Source organism: Mya arenaria, chromosome 12 (assembly GCF_026914265.1).
Source record: "Mya arenaria isolate MELC-2E11 chromosome 12, ASM2691426v1".
NCBI lineage: Eukaryota > Metazoa > Mollusca > Bivalvia > Myida > Myidae > Mya > Mya arenaria.
The window spans coordinates 23156769-23178879 of NC_069133.1; the positions used below are offsets into that span (position 1 = coordinate 23156769).

Sequence of the window (22111 nt, forward strand, 5' to 3'; positions counted from 1 at the left end):
TGTTTCTGCTTTTATATCGTTATTAACGTATATCTCTAGTATTTAAAAAAAAAAAAAAAAACTTTTTCCATCTGTGATGTATAATTTGAATCACGACTAAGATCATATATACATATATTTGTGTTATCTTCATAATTTAATAGGGTTATAGGTTTATCATTATTATAATCATTTGAACAAGTCCAGTTATCGATAGATAGCTATAATGTGTAAACTTTATAAAGCAATGCAATGATTATTTCTTTGGTTGTATAGATCAACTAAATCGAGGTAAATGTTATATGTATGTCTTGATGTGGTTTGATAAATAAACCGACATTTAGAACAAAATATCTTGGAACAAGATCGGTTATTAGACTTAATCGTGTAGAAAGCTTACGATTTCATATGTATTAAACAGGTAGTTTATATAAGTACTTCATATATTTCGGTTATATAGATGGAGGTACCCGGAAAGAGGCGTGATCCTGGCCTTGACAAGCGTTCCACTGACGGCACTGTCTACTGCCAGCCCTGTGAAGAGGGCGGTAAAAGCGCTGTGGCCCAGGGCTTCTGTCAGACCTGCGAGGATTACATCTGTGCTCCTTGTATCGAGTACCATAAGAGATTGAGGATGTCCAAGAACCACATTCTGCTGTCTAAAGATAAGATGCCCTCCTTCTACCCGTCGACGAAGAAATCGGCTATCGCCGACACGGAGAATTGTAAAAAGCATCCTAAGGAGATACTCAAATTTTTCTGTCCGACCCACGGAGTACTTGGCTGTGGTGACTGTATTGTACTCGACTATCGTAGCTGTAAAGCTGACTACATCGTTGATGTTACTCAAGAATTTGTCACTGGAAATGATTCCAAAGAGGTGGAACAATCGATTAAATGGGCTGAAGATCTTCTATCCGTTTACATAAGTAATGTCAAGGGACTTCCTGACGAGATTGAAAACCATACAAAGGATGAAATGGACAGACTGAGGAAGTTCCGAGCAGAAATCAACACCTACCTGGACCGCCGCGAGAAGGATTTGCTCGGCATCCTCCAGAAAGTGAAGACCGAGGATGAAAACATGCTGCATAACATACAGTCCAATTTTGAGTTGATAAAAACCGGTCTTGAAGTCATGAGGATGGAACTTACTTCCGGCGAAGTATCGATGAATCAGCGGTACGTGACGGCAAGGCGAGCCCAGAAGGAGCTACGAGTGTTTCGTGACGAGTTTTGGAAGATGGCTGGTAGGATGAAGGCCCGGAAGTACCGGTTTACTAAGGACGCGGACACAGAGCGGCTACTGCGATCAAAAACAGGCATTGGAACGCTGGACATGGCCGGATATTTGGATAGTATGTATAATAGTTACCTTACCGTAAAGAAATGCATTGCAATTATTTTACTATCAGTCAAGGTAATCTCTTAATGATTTTGCCTAAGTGTCTTATGATATTATAAGTTATATTATGTTGTTGTTTTATCAAAATGGTTATCCAAAACAATAGTTTAATTATATAACACCAGTTTATTACTTATGTAAAACGTTTTAATACAAGTTTGTTTATCATCAATCAGTTTCTGCTGGTCAATAAGGTGAACCAGTCTGGTTGCAATTACACTGCAAATAAACATAGTACGCCCGTCTGTGTTTCCCATTTGGTAAAGCTCGAAATATATCATTACATCCATAGCTACTGGGTGTATTGTCAATTCACGTTTTGTCTGAAGAAGCAATACGTACTGTCAGTAAAATACAAACAAAGCCCTACTTTTCAATCAATAATATGAACTTGAAATTAGAAACAAAATATGTTCAATATCTTATTTCAAAGACAATTGTCAACGTGTGTTCAGGGGTATTAGAAATAATGGCTTATTTTAGTGATGCGTACACAATGTTTCCTGACATTTGTCGCCGATGCAAATATATCCACGAGATGGAGCTTGCCCTTGCGCTGAGTTTAAGATGCGTTGTATTGACCACTGTGAAAAATCTATATTAAATATATATGATTATACATATAACCTATATATATATCTAAATTTATGACGATTTTCGACAGATATTTTTATGTTTTTAAACCAATTGCCTTTCTAATATTGTTGTATCTCGAATATCAACTGTAAATATTACGGGTAAATTTTGGTGTTTGTGTTTATGTGCACGCAAAGGCTTCTGGGTTAAATTGATTAAACTAAATGATTTGCATAAGTGCTCAGTCGGTGAAATATATTGCTATTTTACACTTAAAAAAACATTAATTCTTTTTTATAATTTATATTTATTACCTGGTGTCCTTTTTTGTTTGTTTAATCTAAATTAATTTTACTTCTTAAAAATACTGCGTATTGTAGTTGTTATTTTAACAAATTCGAAATGTTGTTTTATGTTAATCCATCAGAATTAAATAAACACATGTTGATTCATTTAATGTGTTTTTAGTTCCAGTTCCTGACCTCTCTACTGTCACTTGGACGAAGGGGGCGCATATCCCGGTCAGAACGCCAAAGGACAAGAAAACCTGCTGGATCAGCGCTTCCGCCGTGCTGTCTCCCAGTCTCTTCATTCTGACTGATTTAGAAAACGACTGTGTCAAGTTAATGAACGTAACCACCCGCACCGTTATGTCCCGCCTCTAACTACCAGGAGGGGCCTGGGACGTCTGTGTGCTCCCTGATGATCAGGCCGCCGTCACTCTCTCGGATAAATTAATAATACAGCTGCTGTCTACAAAAGGAGGGCAGTTATCATGTGGCAAGAATATTAAGGTATCATCTAGGTGTCGTGGTATTGCGTGGTACAACAATAGATTATACGTTTCTTACGCATATAACCCGCGTATTGACGTGATAACATTGGATGGGCATATTATAAGTACATTCAAAACAGATAGTGAAAGACATTTTTTTCCGAAATCCGCATTATCTGACTGTGTCAGCTTCCACACCACCGACCTTGTACGTATCTGACCAAGATCAAAACACCGTCTTTCAGCTGTCATTAGACGGGAAGGACCTCCGAGAGTACAGTAACAAGGAACTCGAATATCCCGATTCCGTGGTGGAGGTAGGTCCGTGTCAGCTGCTCGTGTGTGGCGGAGGCAGCCACAACGTGATGCTATTGACGGAGAGGGACGGTAAGGTGGCGGAAATACTTGGACGCAATAACGTAGTGAGCAATCCCTTCTCGGTAGCATTTTGTCCTTACACACTTACCATAGATGTCGGGACACTCTATACTGACTCACTTACGGTATTTAATGCCAACTGACAGGGTTTCTACATCATTCATGATTTGTCTGTCATTGGTAGTAAAAAATAGGTATTAAATCATATTAAAGCGATTAAATGACAGTAATGATTCAAATTGAAAAGACATTGTTGTTATATGACATGTACATACATCTGATAGATATCAAGCGTATTTTGCAGTTATGTTTAGCAAAATGTAGGATAACGAATAAGCGTTAAAAAAGTATTTCTATTTTAAAACTTTTCCTTGCGAATTTTAGGTGTTTAGTAATTTTGTTTTACATTAAAGATATTTGATTTCTTATTTAAATAATATACAAGTTATTTAAATAGACTTCAATGTGTTAAATTTGACATCGTTAAATTATGACTACATTTTGGTCCAATTGCTCAGAACTTTGCTAACGTTAACAACGAGATTGACGACATCGTTGTTACCTTTCCAATTGTAACCGACTACAATGACCAATTGATACAGTTGTGATTCGCAGTGTTCCTAACTATTTTTGAGACCACTTAACTTTACAACGATGTCGTCAGTCAAGTTGTTAACTGAAACAAGTTCTGAACAATCGCCCCTTAAAGTTAATGAAAACGAATTTAAAACGGAAATTTGCAAGAGTAACTCAAATCTCCTTTCAGAGTATCTTTCTTTAGAAGTTTGCCGAAATGTTAACTTGTTTTAGGAAAAGTATGTAACGTTTTCTTTATTAAGACATGACATGAACATAACCGAATAATGTTATTCCTTAGAACATTTTTAATTAAAGTGTTAATGCACGTGCACATGAAGTTTCGGTTTAGGCATCATGTATATATATATAAATATTGTATGAACTGATTGGACTCTGTTATTATGTTAAAGAATCACTGTGTTTTCGCAAAGCTATTTTTAATCATTCATCTTAATTATTTTCATCCTGGTGTCCATATTGTTTCCCTTACTGCAACATTATTGCATTATACACATACCTATATTTATATCTCATACAACAAAACTCCAGTTTATACTTTTTGATGTAAAACAAACTGTATGCTTTTCTGCACTTACAATATGTTTTATTTTCAGCACTTACAATGTACATACATATGACATATATAAAATAATTATATATGATTAGACGATGAACCTATTTATAAGTCTAAATAAACGCATATTCTTTTCTTTGGATGTAGACATATTTTATTTAAATTTCGTAATATGAGACATAAGAAAAACTGCAAATGGCTTATGACATTTAAATTTACATATACAGTTTCAAACATTTTACATGTACAAATTCTCTATCAGTTTTTGTTATGAAATAAACCATATTCAAAGCTTGTGATAGGAAGATTCTAGTTATGACCTTAGGTCATATTTCTAGGTGGGGAAGAGGGAGTCATTTTTTCCCGCGATGGATTCTAATTTAAGGGGCAGGGGATTATTACTTTTTCAACAAGACACTAGTTTTATTTATTTTATTTTCTTTCTTTTAATTTCTTAGAAGTGCTGTTTGTTTTTCAGCTTTTACATGTCTATTGTTTGTGAATCGACGCTATATCATCTTAACAGTTTATTTGAAAATATTTTTTGCTCTGAATAATATATAAACTTTTTATCCAATCAATGACACTCTTTTCAACGGGTTTCAGCTAAACTCACCATATCAAAAGCATGGCTTTAGTAAATGTCAAATTCAAAGCCCATTGAAACGTTTGATTTACATATATGTGAATAACCTTCAGCCACTCGCAAATCCCTAGCAGCTAATTGTATAAAACTGGATAAGATATCTTAAAGTTATTTATTGGATAGTTTCCACAAAAAAGCATTTAAAATGGTCATCAACAATTATTGAATAAAATATCGACCAATCGGTAATCGTTTTGGCCAAACCAAAAAATTAACCAGTTTACAATTGGCTGCAAGTGTACACCTTTACATGCTGCTTAACTGACGTTTTCATTGAAGCTGTAAATTAAACAATGTCGTAAAATTATACAATATATGAAATGTATGCATAACGTTTACCACGAGTAAAATATGTACGCTTGTTGTTGACAATATGAAATATATTGACATCTTACACTAAATAAACATTTTTATTTGCATTTCATGGTTTTAATGAACGTCATTGATGTGCGTTTATGATGTTTTTTTCACAGTCAAACAGGTTGAAATAAGAAAAAGACCAAAAATCATATTAAAATGTTGACTTTATTTATAGACTAATACATGGTTGACCATGGCTTAAGGTTGATAATTCCACCAATGGAAGTAATAATTGCCTGAGGGCTTTAGCCCTGACGTGCCGTGATAATCTCAAGGGCGGTGACGATTTTCATTATTGCGAGAACGAATTTCTGTAGTAAAATGTTACTATTTATAGTAATATGTGTATTAACTGGATATAATCCATGGTTGTGTTTCAATAAACCACCGATAAGCATGAAACAACTTGAAAACTGTGTACTGATTGTTATTCGATAATATGTTTTTATTAAATTAACACATTCATATTACTTATACATTAATAAGTGAACAAGATTTTAATCTGATATAAATAAAGGTTATTTTTCTAAACTGTTGGTTTGAATATTTATTAGTTTCATTGCTTGTTATATTTTTGACATTAGACATATATTCTTTGTTCCCTTTCTTTTATATTTAAATGTGAATCATTTTGCCAATAGTGTGAAAATATTTATTTATTGCAAGGTCACGAATTGCAACACAATTCAAGACATACATGCAAATAAACGATGCCTTAGAAAATTAAATTCAACAATGTAATATCAGTAAAAAAAAAAAATCATTTTTGTAATAAATGCACCAAAACTATATGCGTAAGGTAGATTAACAATATGTTTAAGTAAAGGAAAGGGCATAGCTGGTTAAGCTTTATTAACTTTTTGTTAACAATTGAGTGCTGATGATGCATTTTCACGTGTATCCAAAGAACATTTACTTTTTTGTTTAACTTACACTTCCGACACAAAAATGTCTGATTCAGAAAAAGGGTATAAAAGTTATAGTGTGTAGGCCCGGGTTTTTTTGGCCTTGCAGAAGCAAACGCTTCTCTATAGTATATGTATTATTTGTGTAAATTAGTAAATCATTTATTTTAAATAAATAATTACACACTAACATACATCTATTTCCCTGATGGAGACACATCAACATGTGCCATGCAGCATTTCAAAATAAACAAAAATGTTGGTTATATCATGTATATGAAAGATCATTACTGGTGTTCTTAGACTAGCAGTGTCAATTTTTTTTGCAAATATGAATATATTTAAAACATGAATACATAACATTCCTAATTTTAATGGTATACTCAGCAAAAATGAGGGTATCCATCTTTTTATTATAACTTATTGATATATTATGTGTGTTGATAGAATACCTTAATTATAAAATAAAACGTAAATAATTTTATCAGAATGCCAAACACAAAAGTCAAATAGCTCTCCCAAAGCGTCAGGTTATATTACTCTTTAATGTGTAAAAATTAATCACTTATTAAATTATTTTATTAAATCATTTTTGGATGTGCCCTTACAGTCACGTACTAGCAATCTGTTTTGACTTGTATTTTTTGTTTATTTCTACAACTAATGCAATGAAAAAATGACAGCAATAGGCAGCTTTAACACTTCTAATAACCTTTGCACTTATTTTAAAACAAGTCGGCCAACGGAGAACTGGTTTCAAAAGTATGTTCAAGTAATTTGCAGAACATATCATCATGTACATTTGAATAAAAGCCACTTTCGCTTAAGTCTTTACAAATTCTCCAAAATTTCAAATTTGTGTTTACATTATATATTTAACCGAATGCATTCAACAGTTATGGTGGTGTAGTAAATATGGCCCCTGTGAGCATACCCAGGTTCGATCCGTGCTGCCGGCACAGCATTTTTATTTATATAGTAATTTCTTTTTGTAAATACTTTTATGACATTATTTTCATGTAACAATATATCATATAGCATATTGATTTGTTTTTCCAATTGTTCAGATAAATTTTGTGTTTGATGTATTCCAAATCGCAGGGAAATGACTTTTGAATTGAATGTCCAACGCAATATTGCATATACGAGGGGTGATCGCGAAGCTCGTGTAAATTGTTCATAATATTTTTATTTTTATTCAAATACATCTGAAACTGTATACTCCACAAGATAACTATAACAACAATAAACGGTATCCTTGGCAACGCATCAGGCCCTAGTCGGCGAACGCCGAAATATGTATACCTGTTATCATTCATTCACCTTAAGTAATGCAATTTATACACTGGTTCTTATCGTCAAAAGTCCGCGCAAATCTTGCACGTTCAATGTCAATGTCATGACGTCATTTCCGTAAAATTAATCGTTGTTTACTTCATCCGGTTTGAAAATAGCAGCTTGTTTGTCTGAACAGTCAAGGAAACCAAACCTGCATCATGACGTTACTGGAGACGTTGAATTACGGAGCGTCATTAAATTTTGTGTCGGAATGGGAATGACACCGGCTGAAACGATTTCAATGATGAAAAGGAGCGATACTATAAAGGAATTTGGCCCGGCATTCGTCTACAAATGGCACAAAAGAGTTAAAAACGGCAGAAAATCGATTAATGACAATAAGAGAGAAGGTATGCCTTCGATCGTGATTGCTAGTGTTCGAGTAAAAGTGGGGGATATTATCCGGGAAGACAGACGAAAAACGTTGAGACAGATTGCCAGTGAACTCGACATATCTCCTTCAACTGTGCATGGGATTCTTACGAAAGAGTTAGGTATGTCGAAAGTCAGTGCGCGCTGGGACCCGAAGTTGCTGTTGGACGAAGAAAAGCAGACGCGTGCACGGTGTTCAGCTGCATTCTTGGATCGGTACGCAGCCGAAGGTGACTTATTCCTTGATAGGATAGTAACCACAGACGAAACTTGGCTTCATCACTATGATCCGGAGACGAAGGCCCAATCGTCAGTGTGGAAAACATTAAGAACACCACCACCAAATAAAGTTCGGATGCAAAGGAGCTGTGGAAAAGAGATGTTCATCTTCTTCATGGATCGCTACGGTATGATCCTTCAGCACAGAGTCAAAGAGGGAAGAACGGTGAATGCTGACTATTACTCAACGGTAAATATCTATGCAATCCACGGATGTAACTAATAAATATATAAAGAAACTACAATGATATAAAAATAAAATATTTATATATAAAAATAAAGCAATTTATTAATTTTATATTACAAAACTTTCTTGCATTAAAACATCACCGCTAGCATTGCTAACTGAAACACGTTGATTTTCAGGTATTGAAAAGGGATCTCGTCAATGCTCTTAAGAGGAAACGGCCGGCTTTGGACCTTGGTCGGATTATCCTGCACCAGGATAATGCTCCTGCACATACGGCGACCTCTACACAGTTAGAGATTACATTACTGGGATTTGAAGTATTAGAACACCCTCCCTACAGCCCTGACTTAGCACCCGTGGACTTCAGGACTTTTCCCGATATAAAGACTTCCCTCCGTGGACAACGCTTCGAGGACGTTTCTGATTTGACATTGGCAACCCGTCGAAAAGTCTCACAACTTGACATAGACTTGTACCGGGAAACATATACCAAGTGGATTTCGAGACATCAGAAATATTTTGCCTTGCGCGGTGACTACGTAGAAAAAGTGACCCAAGTATATTTGGCATTGTATTAGCAAGTTTTATGTTGAGTTAATCAGAGCAGAAATGATGTTGGTTGGATTTAAACTCTCATCATACTTTTGGTATTTACGACGTAAAAGATATTGCTATCCCACGCTGAAACAAACTATGTTCTCTTTTTTATGCAAAAAAGCTCAATATAATAACAATTTGATGATATTCAATAAGAAATCTACGCCAAATATTATCCATATAAAGTCATGTTGGAAATGATGTCCGTGATGTTGGCAGCCTAGCAGCCAGGCAGCGTTGATAAGCAGCATGACAGCATAGCAGCTTGGCAGCAAGGTAGCGTGGCAGCATGAAGTCAGCAGCCTAACAGCATGGCAGCATGGTAGCGTAAAATAGCAGCTTGGCTACCTGGCAGCCTGGCATCGTGAACATAGCAGCATGGCAGCGTGGCAGAGTGAAAAAAGCAGCCTAACAGCATGACAGTCTGGCGGCGTTAAGTAGCCATCCCAACCGCATGGCAGTCAGGGGGCGTGAATTAACAGCCCAACAGCGTCGCATTCTGGCAGCGTTAAGTCTTGCAGCTTGAGGTTAGCGGCTTAACAGCGTGGCGGTCTGACAGCATAAAGTTAGCAGCATGACATCCTGGCGGCTTTAACATAGTAATCCGCCATTCTGGCAGCGTGAGGTTAAAAGTCTATCAGCAGTAGTTGACAGTCAGATATGATGACAGCTATGCAACGTGAACTAATCAGCATGGAAGTTTGGCAGCGTAAAATTGGGAGACTTACAGCGTGACAGCCTGGCTGCGAGCAATCAGCAGCCTAACATCGTGACAGCCTAGCTACATAAACAAAGGAGCATAACAACTAAGCAGCCTAACAACATGCCATTAGCACAATGGCATCTTGCAGCTTAAGTTTGGCAGCACAATATTCTGACGCACAGTCACTGTGAAGTCAGCAACACAACATAATTTCAGATGTTCATGTTTTCAAAACAAGAAGAAATCTTCCATTGCATTGATAATTTTCAGGTTGACTCATTAAGGAAATGGTCAGACAATTATTCGAAGTAATTTGTTTTAAATACTCATATTGTCGTATGTTTCCTAAGATCTACATCCGAGCTTATAAAGCACACTGAAATTAATCTTTGATTATATTTCCCGTGGCCTTTCGGCAAACACACCCATTTAAACCGCATATTAAGTAATACAACAACCCACAGTTCAGAAAATATTGAATGTACAGTTGATTTCACACGCCGACGTAGCCGACCGTTATTCAATGAAAGGTCAACGAGATAGTAAAGACGACTTTCCAAATTAAATCAATTTGAAAATGTCTGAATGGTTTGATTTCAGTTTTTTTCGATTATAACCCCGCTACGAGATCTAGCAACATGGATGTAGAAACAGCATGCTGTGCATTTTTATTCTTGACTGTAAACAAGACTTGAAGTGGTGTCTTTCAATTAGTTTAAAGAAAAGAAAAGATGTATAATATTTTATTTTATCAAATTAATTTGCATTATTTCTAACATTTACCTCGATTTATATCGCTTTCTTAAGACGAAATGAACGAAGTTTCCCGTAATTTTATTGTGAATAAAAGCGCGTCTTTAAATTCAAAACAATTTTATGTTGCCATTGAAGCGGCTAATTAGTTTCACCTTACCATACTACTTAACGGAGCGTTATATAATGAATGTTGTCTAATCGTTTAACACCAAAATTCAGAAATTCATGTTTTCAAACCTGAAAAAAAAACATAAGAAAATGAAAAAAGTCTACTAAATAGTTCTTTTGAAAAACAGACCTATAAATGGCGCAAAATACTGTATACGTTAAAAACATCTAGACCATTCTTTTCATGTGAACTAAAACATATCTGTTTACTCGACTTTTTGTTTTCAACAGCGTGTAACAGCATCAGGCACATTCTAGAAGCGCAAAACAAATTATGATATTTTAACTCAAGCTGGATACAAACCTTTTAGTATGTGCAACGTTCAAATACTTTGTCTGTTAATGAGTTTTAAGCAAATATTTTATTACACAAAGTTTATCTTAAACTTCTGTACATTTTTTTGAAAATCGGCGAAACTCAAGGACCATTTTTTTGTAAATGCATACTAATAACCTGTAACAATTACTACCTTGAGTATTTACATTTACAGACATTGGGTCGAATGTTCAGAACTGCGTTAAATTTAACAATATTGCTACTATTTTAAAAGGGTTGTTAAAATCATTGTTGTAGACGTCAAAACTTTACTGGTCTGGTTTTATGAAAAGTCTTGCGTTCTGCAGAATTTCTAAAAAGATTCGCGACAAGAGTTTCTGTCGTGCTTGTTTAATTTAATTGTATCTGTACATGGTCAAACAGTTAACGTTTAACAGTAAACAACAATTTTGTAAACAACGTTGTTAACATTTACAACGTTTTGAACAATTTGCTTTAGTGTTATATCATTTATATTGTATTTTATTTGTACACGTTCTATTTGAAGAAGTTAAGAACAGTTTATCGTGATTATGAAAGCATAATGATCAGCATGTATTGTCAACAAAGCTGTTAAGCAAACAATAATTGATATATTTAAATGGTTACGAATAGGTTGATATAAATACTCAAAACATAAAGAGCTTATGCTTTGTGTACAAATGAAACAAATATTAGCGATATATTGGCGACTTTTAGCTTTGGAATTTGTAGCTATTAAATATCACAGAACATCACCTGCTGTATATTTAGCAATGGAATTTTAAATTCGGACTTACGGACGGGTTGCTGTTTTTCTTAATTATCAATATACTTTTTCCTGTGTCATATTCAATACAAAGCATATATACTCAGTTGACTTTATTAATCAAAACAACCATATGATTTGTGTACAGAAAAGACAATATCATTATTTATAAATGATACTTCAAGTGCGATACTATCCTAAAATTTCCATGTATATTCCGACGCGGTTGGTCATTGTGTAGAAAAAGGACTTATGCACCAGTCAATTGTAACCACGCCCCCCCCCCCAGGTCCGGGGTATACAGGTGATAGCCGGGGAAATGGGCCGTGTTTTTACTTTCCAGGTGGCCCCGCAGTGCCGGGTGACTGCAGTGGTTTTGTCTTCACGCAAAATATAGCGGGAAATTGGCCTTACCTAGGGTCCCTTGGGTGCGGGTGCATTTGGCGGGGGTTTTCCCAGCAGATCGTCCGCGCAGGATGGAGACTTTGCCCGGGCTTGGCTGGACCGAAAGTCGAAAGTCCCCGCTATTCCCCGGACCTGGGGGAGGGGGCGTGGTTACAAATGACTGGTGCATTAGGGTCGACTTCAGAACAATTCAGAACAATCACTCTCACTCACACTCAATGAGTTAATCCTCTGTAATCACATAACGATCGAGATATTTTCAAGTGAAAGGTCTATCCGCATCCTTACAATATAGTGACAATGAACTGAAGATTATATCGTTAACATTTGCGGATTAAATAAATATTATGAAAATGCATAGGTCATCAAGTACTTAAGTACCTTTGACAGTATACATATCTGTGAAACATGGAGTATAGTTAAGGGAGAACTTAATGATTTATTCAATCATATGTTCATTATGACTTTGTAAGAAGTATGAAAAATACTGAACAGAACAGAATAGAACAGAATTTATTACACGTAAACTATACTGTTTTTTGTGTTTCATATACATAATAAATATATTACAAATACAATAATACAGTGTAGTGTGAAATATTAAATAAATATTTTTTATAATCAACTTTTTTTAAAGAATGAACTGGAATTATAAATCACAAATCTATCAAACTAAAAAGTATACAGAACAGAACATATTCTTTAACACGTAAATTTAACAGTATGTGTGTTATGTTTTCATATAAACATATCAGCATTACAACTAAACTAAGCTGATAGCGACTAGTATTATTGACATACAAAAGATGGACTGAAAAAAGTAAAAAAATCCTGCTAGGCGTAATAGTGGTGGAAATAGTGTCTTTATAAAAAGTCGTTTGCACAAATTGATATCAATACAGCAAATTTATAACCATTTTGAAAATTGATTGTTTTATACTTCGATTCTTTCTCCATTTATAATTGCAAAAATATAAAAATGGTTTTTAAATATATATCTCATGAGGGATCAATGAAAACGAATAATTATGACTAAAATGATGATTTTGTTTGTCTTTGACTAACTTAGCATTCTTAGATATTTGCAATTTTAACAAGCATAAATAATAAAACAACCAGTACCATCATACAATAACTATTATGTATTAGTTGAGAATAATATCGTTTATATCTAGTAGTTAAGATAAAACCAAAAACCGATCCACTCCGTACCATCTATGTTTCGATCTTCATAAATTTATCAGGTTAGGGTTTATTATTATTATTATTATTATTATTATTATTATTATTATTATTATTATTATTATTATTATTATTATTATAAAAGTCCCGAGTCAGATTAATAACAGTTTATTAAGTGTTTAAACATGTTCAGTGCTACAAGGTATTTATAGACATGCGCAGTGGAAAATATCAGTTTACTTTCTTGTTTGTTTTGAGGATCAACTTAATTATAAGTCAAGGTAAATATTGCTTGTATTTTTTTATTGTTTACTGTTTGATTTATCAGACGTTAAAGACAAACTGATATGGAACAATAACAATAGCAAAATTACACGTTTGAAAAAATTGTAATCTACGTTTAAATAGGTTTGAGATCTCTACTTTCGCTTTGAAATATATCCGTATAGACGGAACATGTTTTGTGTTTAAGATCAGTTATTTGACTTGATCGTACAAAAAGTTTACGTTTTCATTTGTACCAAACAGGTAGCTTATGTAAGTTACTCATATATATTCGGTTAAATAGATGGAGGTACCCGGAAGGAAGCGTGACCCTGACCTTGACAAGGGTTCCACTGACGCCACTGTCTACTGCCAGCCGTGTGGAGAGGGCGGTAAACGCGCTGTGGCCCAGGGCTTCTGTCAGACCTGCGAGCAGTACATGTGCGCTCCCTGTGTCGAATACCATAAGATATTGAAGGTGACCAGGAACCACGTTCTGCTGTCCAAAGACAAGATGCCCTCTTACTACCCGTCCACCAAGCAGTCAGCTATCGCCGACACGGAGTATTGTAAAAAACATCCGAAAGAGATGATCAAGTTTTACTGCCCGACCCACGGAGACCTTGGCTGTGGTGACTGTGTCGTACCCGATCACCGCAACTGTAAAGTTGATTACATCGCTGATGTGGCTAAAGAATTTGTCATTGGAAATCAATTCAAAGAGCTGGAACCATCAATTAAACAAACTGAAGATATTTTCTCCGGGTACATAAGTAATGTCAAGGAACTTTTTGGCGAGATCGAAAATCAGACTAAGGATGAGATGGGCAGACTGAAGAAGTTCCGAGCAGAAATCAACACCTACCTGGACCGCCGCGAGAAGGAGTTGCTCGACAACCTCCATCATGTGAAGAACGAGGATGAAAACTTGCTGAAAACCCTAAAAAAGGATTGTGAGTTGACGAAAGCCGGACTTGAAGCCATGAGGATGGAACTAACTTCCGGTGAAGTCTCGGTGAATCAGAGATACGTGACGGCAAGACGAGCCCAGAAGGAGCTACGAGTGATTCGTGACGAGTTGGGGAAGACGGCTGGTAGGATGAAGGCCCGGAAGTTCCGGTTTACTAAGGACGCGGACTCGGAGCGGCTGCTGGGATCGAAAACATGCATTGGAACGCTGGACGTGGTCGAAAATTTGAATAGTATGTATAATAATTACTTTAGCGTAAACAAATGCGTTGTTATTATTTGACTCTACTTCAAGGTAAATATCTTAATAATTTCGCTTAAGTGTATATAATATTTTAAGTGATATTGTGGTTTTTTTTACAGAATGGTTATCCAAAACAAAAATTTAATTATAAAACACCAGTTTAATACTTATGTAAACTGTTTTAATACAAGTGTGTTGATCATCAGTCAGTTCCTTCTGGTCAATCAGATAAACCAGTCCGGTTGCACTTACACTGCAAACAAACAAGAGGGCCGCGGAGCAAACGCCAACGCCCGTCTGTATTTCCCATTCGGTATAACTCGAAATATACCATTAAATCCATAGCTACTGGGCTTACTGTTAATGTACGTATTGTCTCTAGCAACAATACGTACTGTTAGTGAAATACAAACAAAGCCCGACTTTTAAATCAATAATACGAACTTAAAATTAGAAAAAAAATATGTTCAAAATATTATTTCAAAGACAGTTGTCATTGTTTTCAGGGGTATTAGAAATAATGAGCATTTTAGTGTTGAGTACACAGTGTTGCCCATCATTTGCACCCGGGTGAAAATATATCCACTAGATGGAGCTTGCCCTTGGGCTATGTTTAAGAGAGGTCAAGGTCGTGTCAAGCTGTGTGGTACTGTTCATTTTTAGACTTTTTCATGGTGTTTAGGATTTCTTTCTAATTTGAAATTTGTACTATTGGATTCACAAGGTTTTTGTTGGATTTTCTGGATAGAAATTGAGTAAGTTTGATTAACTACATATACGTTTATCGAAGTTTTTTTTCCAATATACATATCACTTATCAATATGTTCGAGAAATATGTAAACCTTTTTCACGGGTGAATAACTATGCCTTATTAGCGATCGTCTGCAAAGTTTTACAGTAAACACCTGTTACAGTAGATAATCCCTAAATACCAAATTCAAATTAAATCGTAATATCAAACAATTTTATACACGCAAGGTCTTTATGAAACTAGACTAACTGTAAAGTACAAATTTGTAAAATATATTTATTTTACTAGCCTTAGTTTACTATAGAAGATAGATAATAGTGTTCTTTTTCTAAGTTCCTACGCAGCATGACCGATTCAATTTTTGAATGTTTCTTTGTTGTAAACCTCGTATCACATGTATTATATGTGCAGAGTGTTCAACCAACATTGAAACTTATAGACGCGTTGTTGTATTGACCATTGAGAAAAAAATATTTTAGACATATGTCCATATATACTTTCAAGATATATAATTTTACATTTTTGACGATTTTCGACAGACGTATTTATGTTTTATAGCAATTGCCTTTCTATAATTGGTGTAACTCGAATTTTAACTGACAACATAACGGGTATATTTCGGTGTTTGTGTTTATGTGCACACAATTGCTCCGGGGGAAGATCTGATGAAAATAAATGATTTGCGTTAGTGGCTTCTCGGTGAAATATATTGCTGTATTATGCTTTACGGAAACAAAACAACAATCATCTTTATTAATTACCGAGTGTTAATTTGCTTGTTACTTTAGTCAAAATACACTCCTTAAACATACTGCATTTGAAGGTGTCTATTTTCTTAATACAAATTTAAACCGTTGTTTCATTTAATTCTATGAAATGAAGGTGAACAATGTTTTATTGTTGTTTTTTTTCATTTCAGTTCCTGACCTCTCTACTTTGACATGGAAGGAGGAGGTAGACATTGACGTGAGAGCGCCACAGGACCAGGATACATGCTACATTAGCGGCCTCGCCCTGCTGTCGCCCGGTCTCTTCATTCTGACTGATTTCGGAAACGAATGTGTCAAGTTGATGAACGTCAACAGCCGCACCGTCAGTTCCCGCCTCAAACTGCCAGGGACGCCCTGGGACGTCTGTGTGCTCCCTGGTGATCAAGCCGCCGTCACCCTCTCGGATAACTCAATTATACATCTGCTGTCTACAAAAGGAGGGCAGTTATCATGTGGCAAGAAAATTAAAATATCGTCTTGGTGTCGTGGTATTGGGTATTACAACAACAGATTTTACGTTTCTTACGTATCTAACCCGCGTATTGAAGTGATGACATTGGATGGGCATATTATAAGTACATTCCAAACAGAAGATAGGAGACAGCTTTTCCAAAAACCAACTTACCTAACTGTGTCAGCTTCCACACCACCGACAATGTACGTGTCTGACTTCCATGCACAGGCCGTCCTCCAGCTGTCTCTAGACGGGAAGGTCTTGAAAAAGTACAGGGACAAAAAGCTCAATTATCCCGAGTCTGTGGTGGAGGTAGAACCGGGTCAGCTGCTCGTGTGTGGCGGAAGTGGCCACAACGTGGTGCTATTGACGGAGAGTGACGGAAAGATGGCGGAAATACTTGGACAGAATGACGAACTGGCATACCCCTACTCGGTAGCATTCTGTCCTTACACACGTACCATAGTTGTCGGAATGCTCCGTACTGACTCACTTAAGGTATTTAATGCAAACTGACAGAGTTTCTGCATCATTCCTGGTTTTTTTAATGTCCTTCGAAGAGACAACCATGTTTTAAATCATGTTTGAGCAATTGAATGATAAATACAATATCATTTATTTTACAACATAAGCTTACAGTATTGATTCAAAATGAAAAGCTATCGATGTTTAATGACATGTACATGTATCTGATAAATATCAAGCGTATGTTGCAGTTATGTTTAGCAAAATGTAGGATAACGAAAAGTGTTGATAAAGTAATTCTATTTTACAACTTTTCCTTAAGAATTTTAGGTGTTTAGTAATGTTGTTTTACATGAAAGGGGTTTGATTTTCCAATTAAATTATATACAAGTTATTTAAATAGGCTCTAATGAGTTAAATCTGACATCGCTCAAATATGACTACATTTTGTCCCAATTGCTCAGAACTTTGCTAAAGTTAACAACGTGATTGACGAGATCGTTGTTAACTTTCAAATCATCACTGCTCTGGCAGTGTAATGGATACATTTGTGAATTGCAGTATTCCTAACAGTATTTGAGGGCACTGTTCCATCTGCACTTGTTTTTTTTTAATATGGCATTACATCATCAAAAATTGCGGTTAAAAGTTTACAACGATGTCTTTAATCACGTTGTTAGCTGAAACAAAAGTCTGAACAATCGACCCTTTAAGTTAATGAAAACGTTACGATGAAAACAAGTACTATGCTGAAATTGTCAAGTGTAACTCGAGCCTCATTTCAGAGTATCTTCCTTTAAAGAAGTTTGACAAAATGTTAACTTGTTTTAGAATATGTATGTAACTTTTCTTAATTAAGACATGACATGAACATGACCGAAGATTTTCCTCAACATTTATAATTATCGGTTGAGACATCTTGTAAATAAATGTGAGTTGATTGGGCTCTGTTATGTTATAGAATCACTTTGTGTTCGCAAAGCTATTTTTAATAATTCATCTTAAAGATGTTCATCCTGGTGTCCATACTGTTTCCCTTACTTCAACATTATTGTATTATACACATATCTATATTTATATCTCATACAACAATATACTTTGCTGATGTAACACAAAATGTAGCTTTTCCTAACTAACAATGTACATTCATTTGACATATATCAAATAATTATATGTATTTTGACGATTGGCGTATGTACAAGGTATAATAAACGGCCACTGTAAGTAGAACTGTAGACATATTTTATCCAAATTTCTTTCACGATTAAGTAAATAATTGTAAATGGCCTTCGAAACAAAATAGAACATTGAGTGTTGTATTGAAAGGTTCATTAATGCAATTTCCTGGGAGTACAGCTAAATTATTTGATAAAATAAACCACATTTTAAGCTAGAATGTGTTAAGAAGTTTCTACGTCTGGTCCATCGGGTCATATTCCAGGGAGGGGACTATTTCTAGGGGCAGGGAGTTATTACTTTTACAACCAGAAACATGTCATTTTCTGTTTTACAGCCAAAAAGGGCAACAAGGTAACTAACAAATAAAGGGGAATTGCTCTTATGAGCCGTGTACTCCTCTTAAATCAATAAACTACTGATAATTAGGTGTGATTAAGGTTTTGTTTTCGGCAAATGACGCCATATTTTGTCTAAAATTGTTAAGAAGCTAAACAACGGACTGCGTATATTGCGCATGCGTTGACATAAAGGAATGTTTTGACAGCGTGAATAGAAATACTCTATGCTTTAAGATGTCTTAAATAGGAATAAGTAGTAAAATGCCTAGAATTGTGAGATCTTTGTATGCTTTTGTTAGACATTGCAATTAGTATCCAGATTTTATTGGAATATCAATAGGTTTAACGCAATATGATATTTGATCTGATATGATATGAGATATGATCTTTTCTAGTCCATCTTTATAGTTTTAAGCTTAATAGTAATATTCCCCAGTATTTGTTTATATTATTGACACAAATAAGGACATATCATGTCACAGTCTAAGAATTAAAACTGGGCGATATGGAAGAAATCGCATTGACATAAATCTTAGATACTGTGAACTATGTGATACTGTGGACATAGAAGATGAGTTTCAATTCTTGTACATTTGTAGTAAATATAAAGTTATAGGCAAGCGATATTTAACTAAATACTATATTGAAAGACCTAACACGATGAAAAAAATAGTGTCGATAAACACAAGTAAACTAAAATACGTACTAATTTGTTAATTCAATGATGTTTTTTCTCTATTATGTATGTTTCATAAACATAAGACATAAAAACTATGTTATATGCTTGTAAATTGAATACTTATAATTATTGATACAAGTATAATATTTTCATAGATAATGTGTTTTGATGCATGTTCTCCTGAGTAATAGTATATATTTGACATGTTTGTAATGCATTCTAGATGGAATACACGAAATGGTATATTGACTGTTGTTTTTATGTGTAACAAAGTTGATGGATGATGAACTGTATGTTTAAATTTTTGAATTAACTATTACTGTTCTTATTGAATTTTTAAATATGAATATGTAAAGCAGAATAACAATCTTCTTTCTATGATTTTGATTGTATTTAGTAAGCATGTGGTTATACACAACTTTTGATGTCCCCCTCATTTCCACTTCCACTCAACTACTTAAAAGGATGGATACATTTCTGTTTATGAACGAAAATCGTAATACTGGAGTTTCAATTCTCGCGTCTATTTTTGCAGACACTGTATATTGTCAGCATATAAGTATCTGCCATATGGCCCGGGATATGTATATTGAGCGAATCAAATTGTATGCAAACGAACTCTCGCGAATATCATTGCGCCAATGTTATTTTTATTTCAAAGATACAGACGATACCTGTTTGATTTAGTGTAAGATCGTAATGTATTTTACCGAGCGTGCACCAAAATTATGTTAATTTATATTATATTCACTTTTGGTATTAACGAGGTGAACTATATTGCTATCTTACACTGAAACAAACATTTCCTTTTCTTTTTATTAAATGGTTAAGTTTGGAATTTGTTTACACGTTTTAGAAAATACTCTAATTTGTATGCGCATGTAACGCCATTTCGGAAATGACGTCTTTAAAATTTAGTCCCAACCCTATGCCCGCGGACGTTTGATTGGGAACCGAGAGTGGGCTTAAATTTCAAAACAGTTAAATGTATAAAACTGATAATTCACTTTTTGAAACAACGAAATGTTAATTTATATATCACTGTATAGGGGCCAGACCCAGAATCAAAACCGGAACGCACAGGCGCTGTATATCGTTCATTGTCGTTTTGCCCCCTATTTGTGCCTCTAACAGGGTTTAATGTTACATGTTTGACTATTAAGCTTGTCATGTACTAACTATTGTATATTGATTTCCAAGTGAAAAACAACACCGGTCATAACTTCTGCCAAATGTTGATAAAACCTGTTTAGAATGTGTGTCTCTTAAACTAAAATAATTTGTGTTGAAGTTTGACTTCTATAATTATCACAATGTCTCTAAAACTATCGATCGATAAAAACAAAAGTTTAACACTTGACCCGATCTCTATGAAATTTGGTCTGATTATCTATCTATACTACATCTAAACAATCGAAATATTTGAATATGTCGGGTCAAAACTGGGTCACAATCTGAAATGCTTGGGGAAAACGACAATTCACCATTGGCGACACTTTATATGCCACTTTTCTTCATGATGTTCATGAGACTATGTTAGTGAAATTGATGAAAAAAATATTTCGACCATGTTCGAACAAGAGCAGTGTCACTCGATAAATAACTGAAAACGTTGTTAAAAACATGTCCGCCAGAGTTTCCACATAAGTTTTATGAGGCTATGTCATACTATGGGCCTCTCTGAAAACTAAATCAAGTTAAATTTTAGGATAATGTCGTGTAAAGTAATAATTTAACTAGGTCACATTGCGAGTGCCATAAACGCGTGAATGAGGCTTTCCTAGTATGCTGACCTAAATGGGGTTGTAAATGACACACTGCCTACTTCATTCTAAGGAGAACCAGAACAAGCCGAAAGGTATATGCCTTCTGATAAAAAAATGCGGCAGGATTATATTGATCCGGCTTGAAAACTATTCCGGCTCTCTGCCTATCGGATAGCATGACGCACCTAATAACAAATAATAATAAAACTCTTTTATGCTAACCAGACTTTAAATACTTTTGACAGAGTATATCCCCAGAATTAATTATGCATGTGGCCTCTGGAGCCTTAACAAAGTGATTTTCAAATTATGTAGACACAAGACAACTTAGGAATGTATTAAATATTTCGCAATTTTGCGGGAAATTATCAACCGTTATTAAACCAGATGCTTCAAAATTTAAGTTCTACATAACATATCAGCTTAACATTTTCATGTGTATGTCTATGATCGAATATATCATTAACAGCTTTTCTTTAAATACGCAAATACAATGTACATTGAGCAACTTGAGAATAAACTGAAATATTTTAATAATTAATTTCCTAACTTTGATACATTTCATAGTGAATTTCAAGTACCTCTTAGTATTTTCTTAGAACCTCTTAGTAGCTTTAAGTGGGTTTTAGTATAACCGGCTGTAACGGTATAGTTAAGCGTTTCAAATTAAACAACTGCTTATACTTCCGTTTTCGTCAGTATAGCGTATTGTCTATGAAGCATCTATTAGCGAAGTTTGTGACTATGTTTCTGTGAGACTAATGTGCTTCAGATGTACTTTTACAAGAATTTTTTATCTAGACAAACGTCCGTCGTCGCGTAAGATACAATGCTACTGTATCAATTGTGCACTTGAAGCGGCTGTAGAAGCCTCGAAACAAAAGTTACATTGGGCTACAATTTTTGGTGTCATTGTCCCATTATTAAATGGTATTTTTTATAAACCATATCGTTTCCTTGTTCACGGGACGGAAATTATTTATCGCTTAATGAGTTGAAC

At 35.0% G+C, this 22111-nt stretch overlaps 1 protein-coding gene across 1 annotated transcript; it reads left to right on the forward strand.

Annotated features, from left to right (window-relative positions):
• The first annotated feature begins 13378 nt into the window (after positions 1–13378).
• Positions 13379–21609, forward strand: LOC128211170 (uncharacterized). Its single transcript, XM_052915624.1, has 3 exons — positions 13379–13512; positions 13800–14697; positions 16380–21609. The coding sequence occupies exons 2-3, from the start codon at positions 13800–13802 to the stop codon at positions 17198–17200; spliced, it is 1719 nt and encodes a 572-aa protein (XP_052771584.1). The 5' UTR covers positions 13379–13512; the 3' UTR covers positions 17201–21609.
• The last annotated feature ends 502 nt before the right edge of the window (positions 21610–22111 follow it).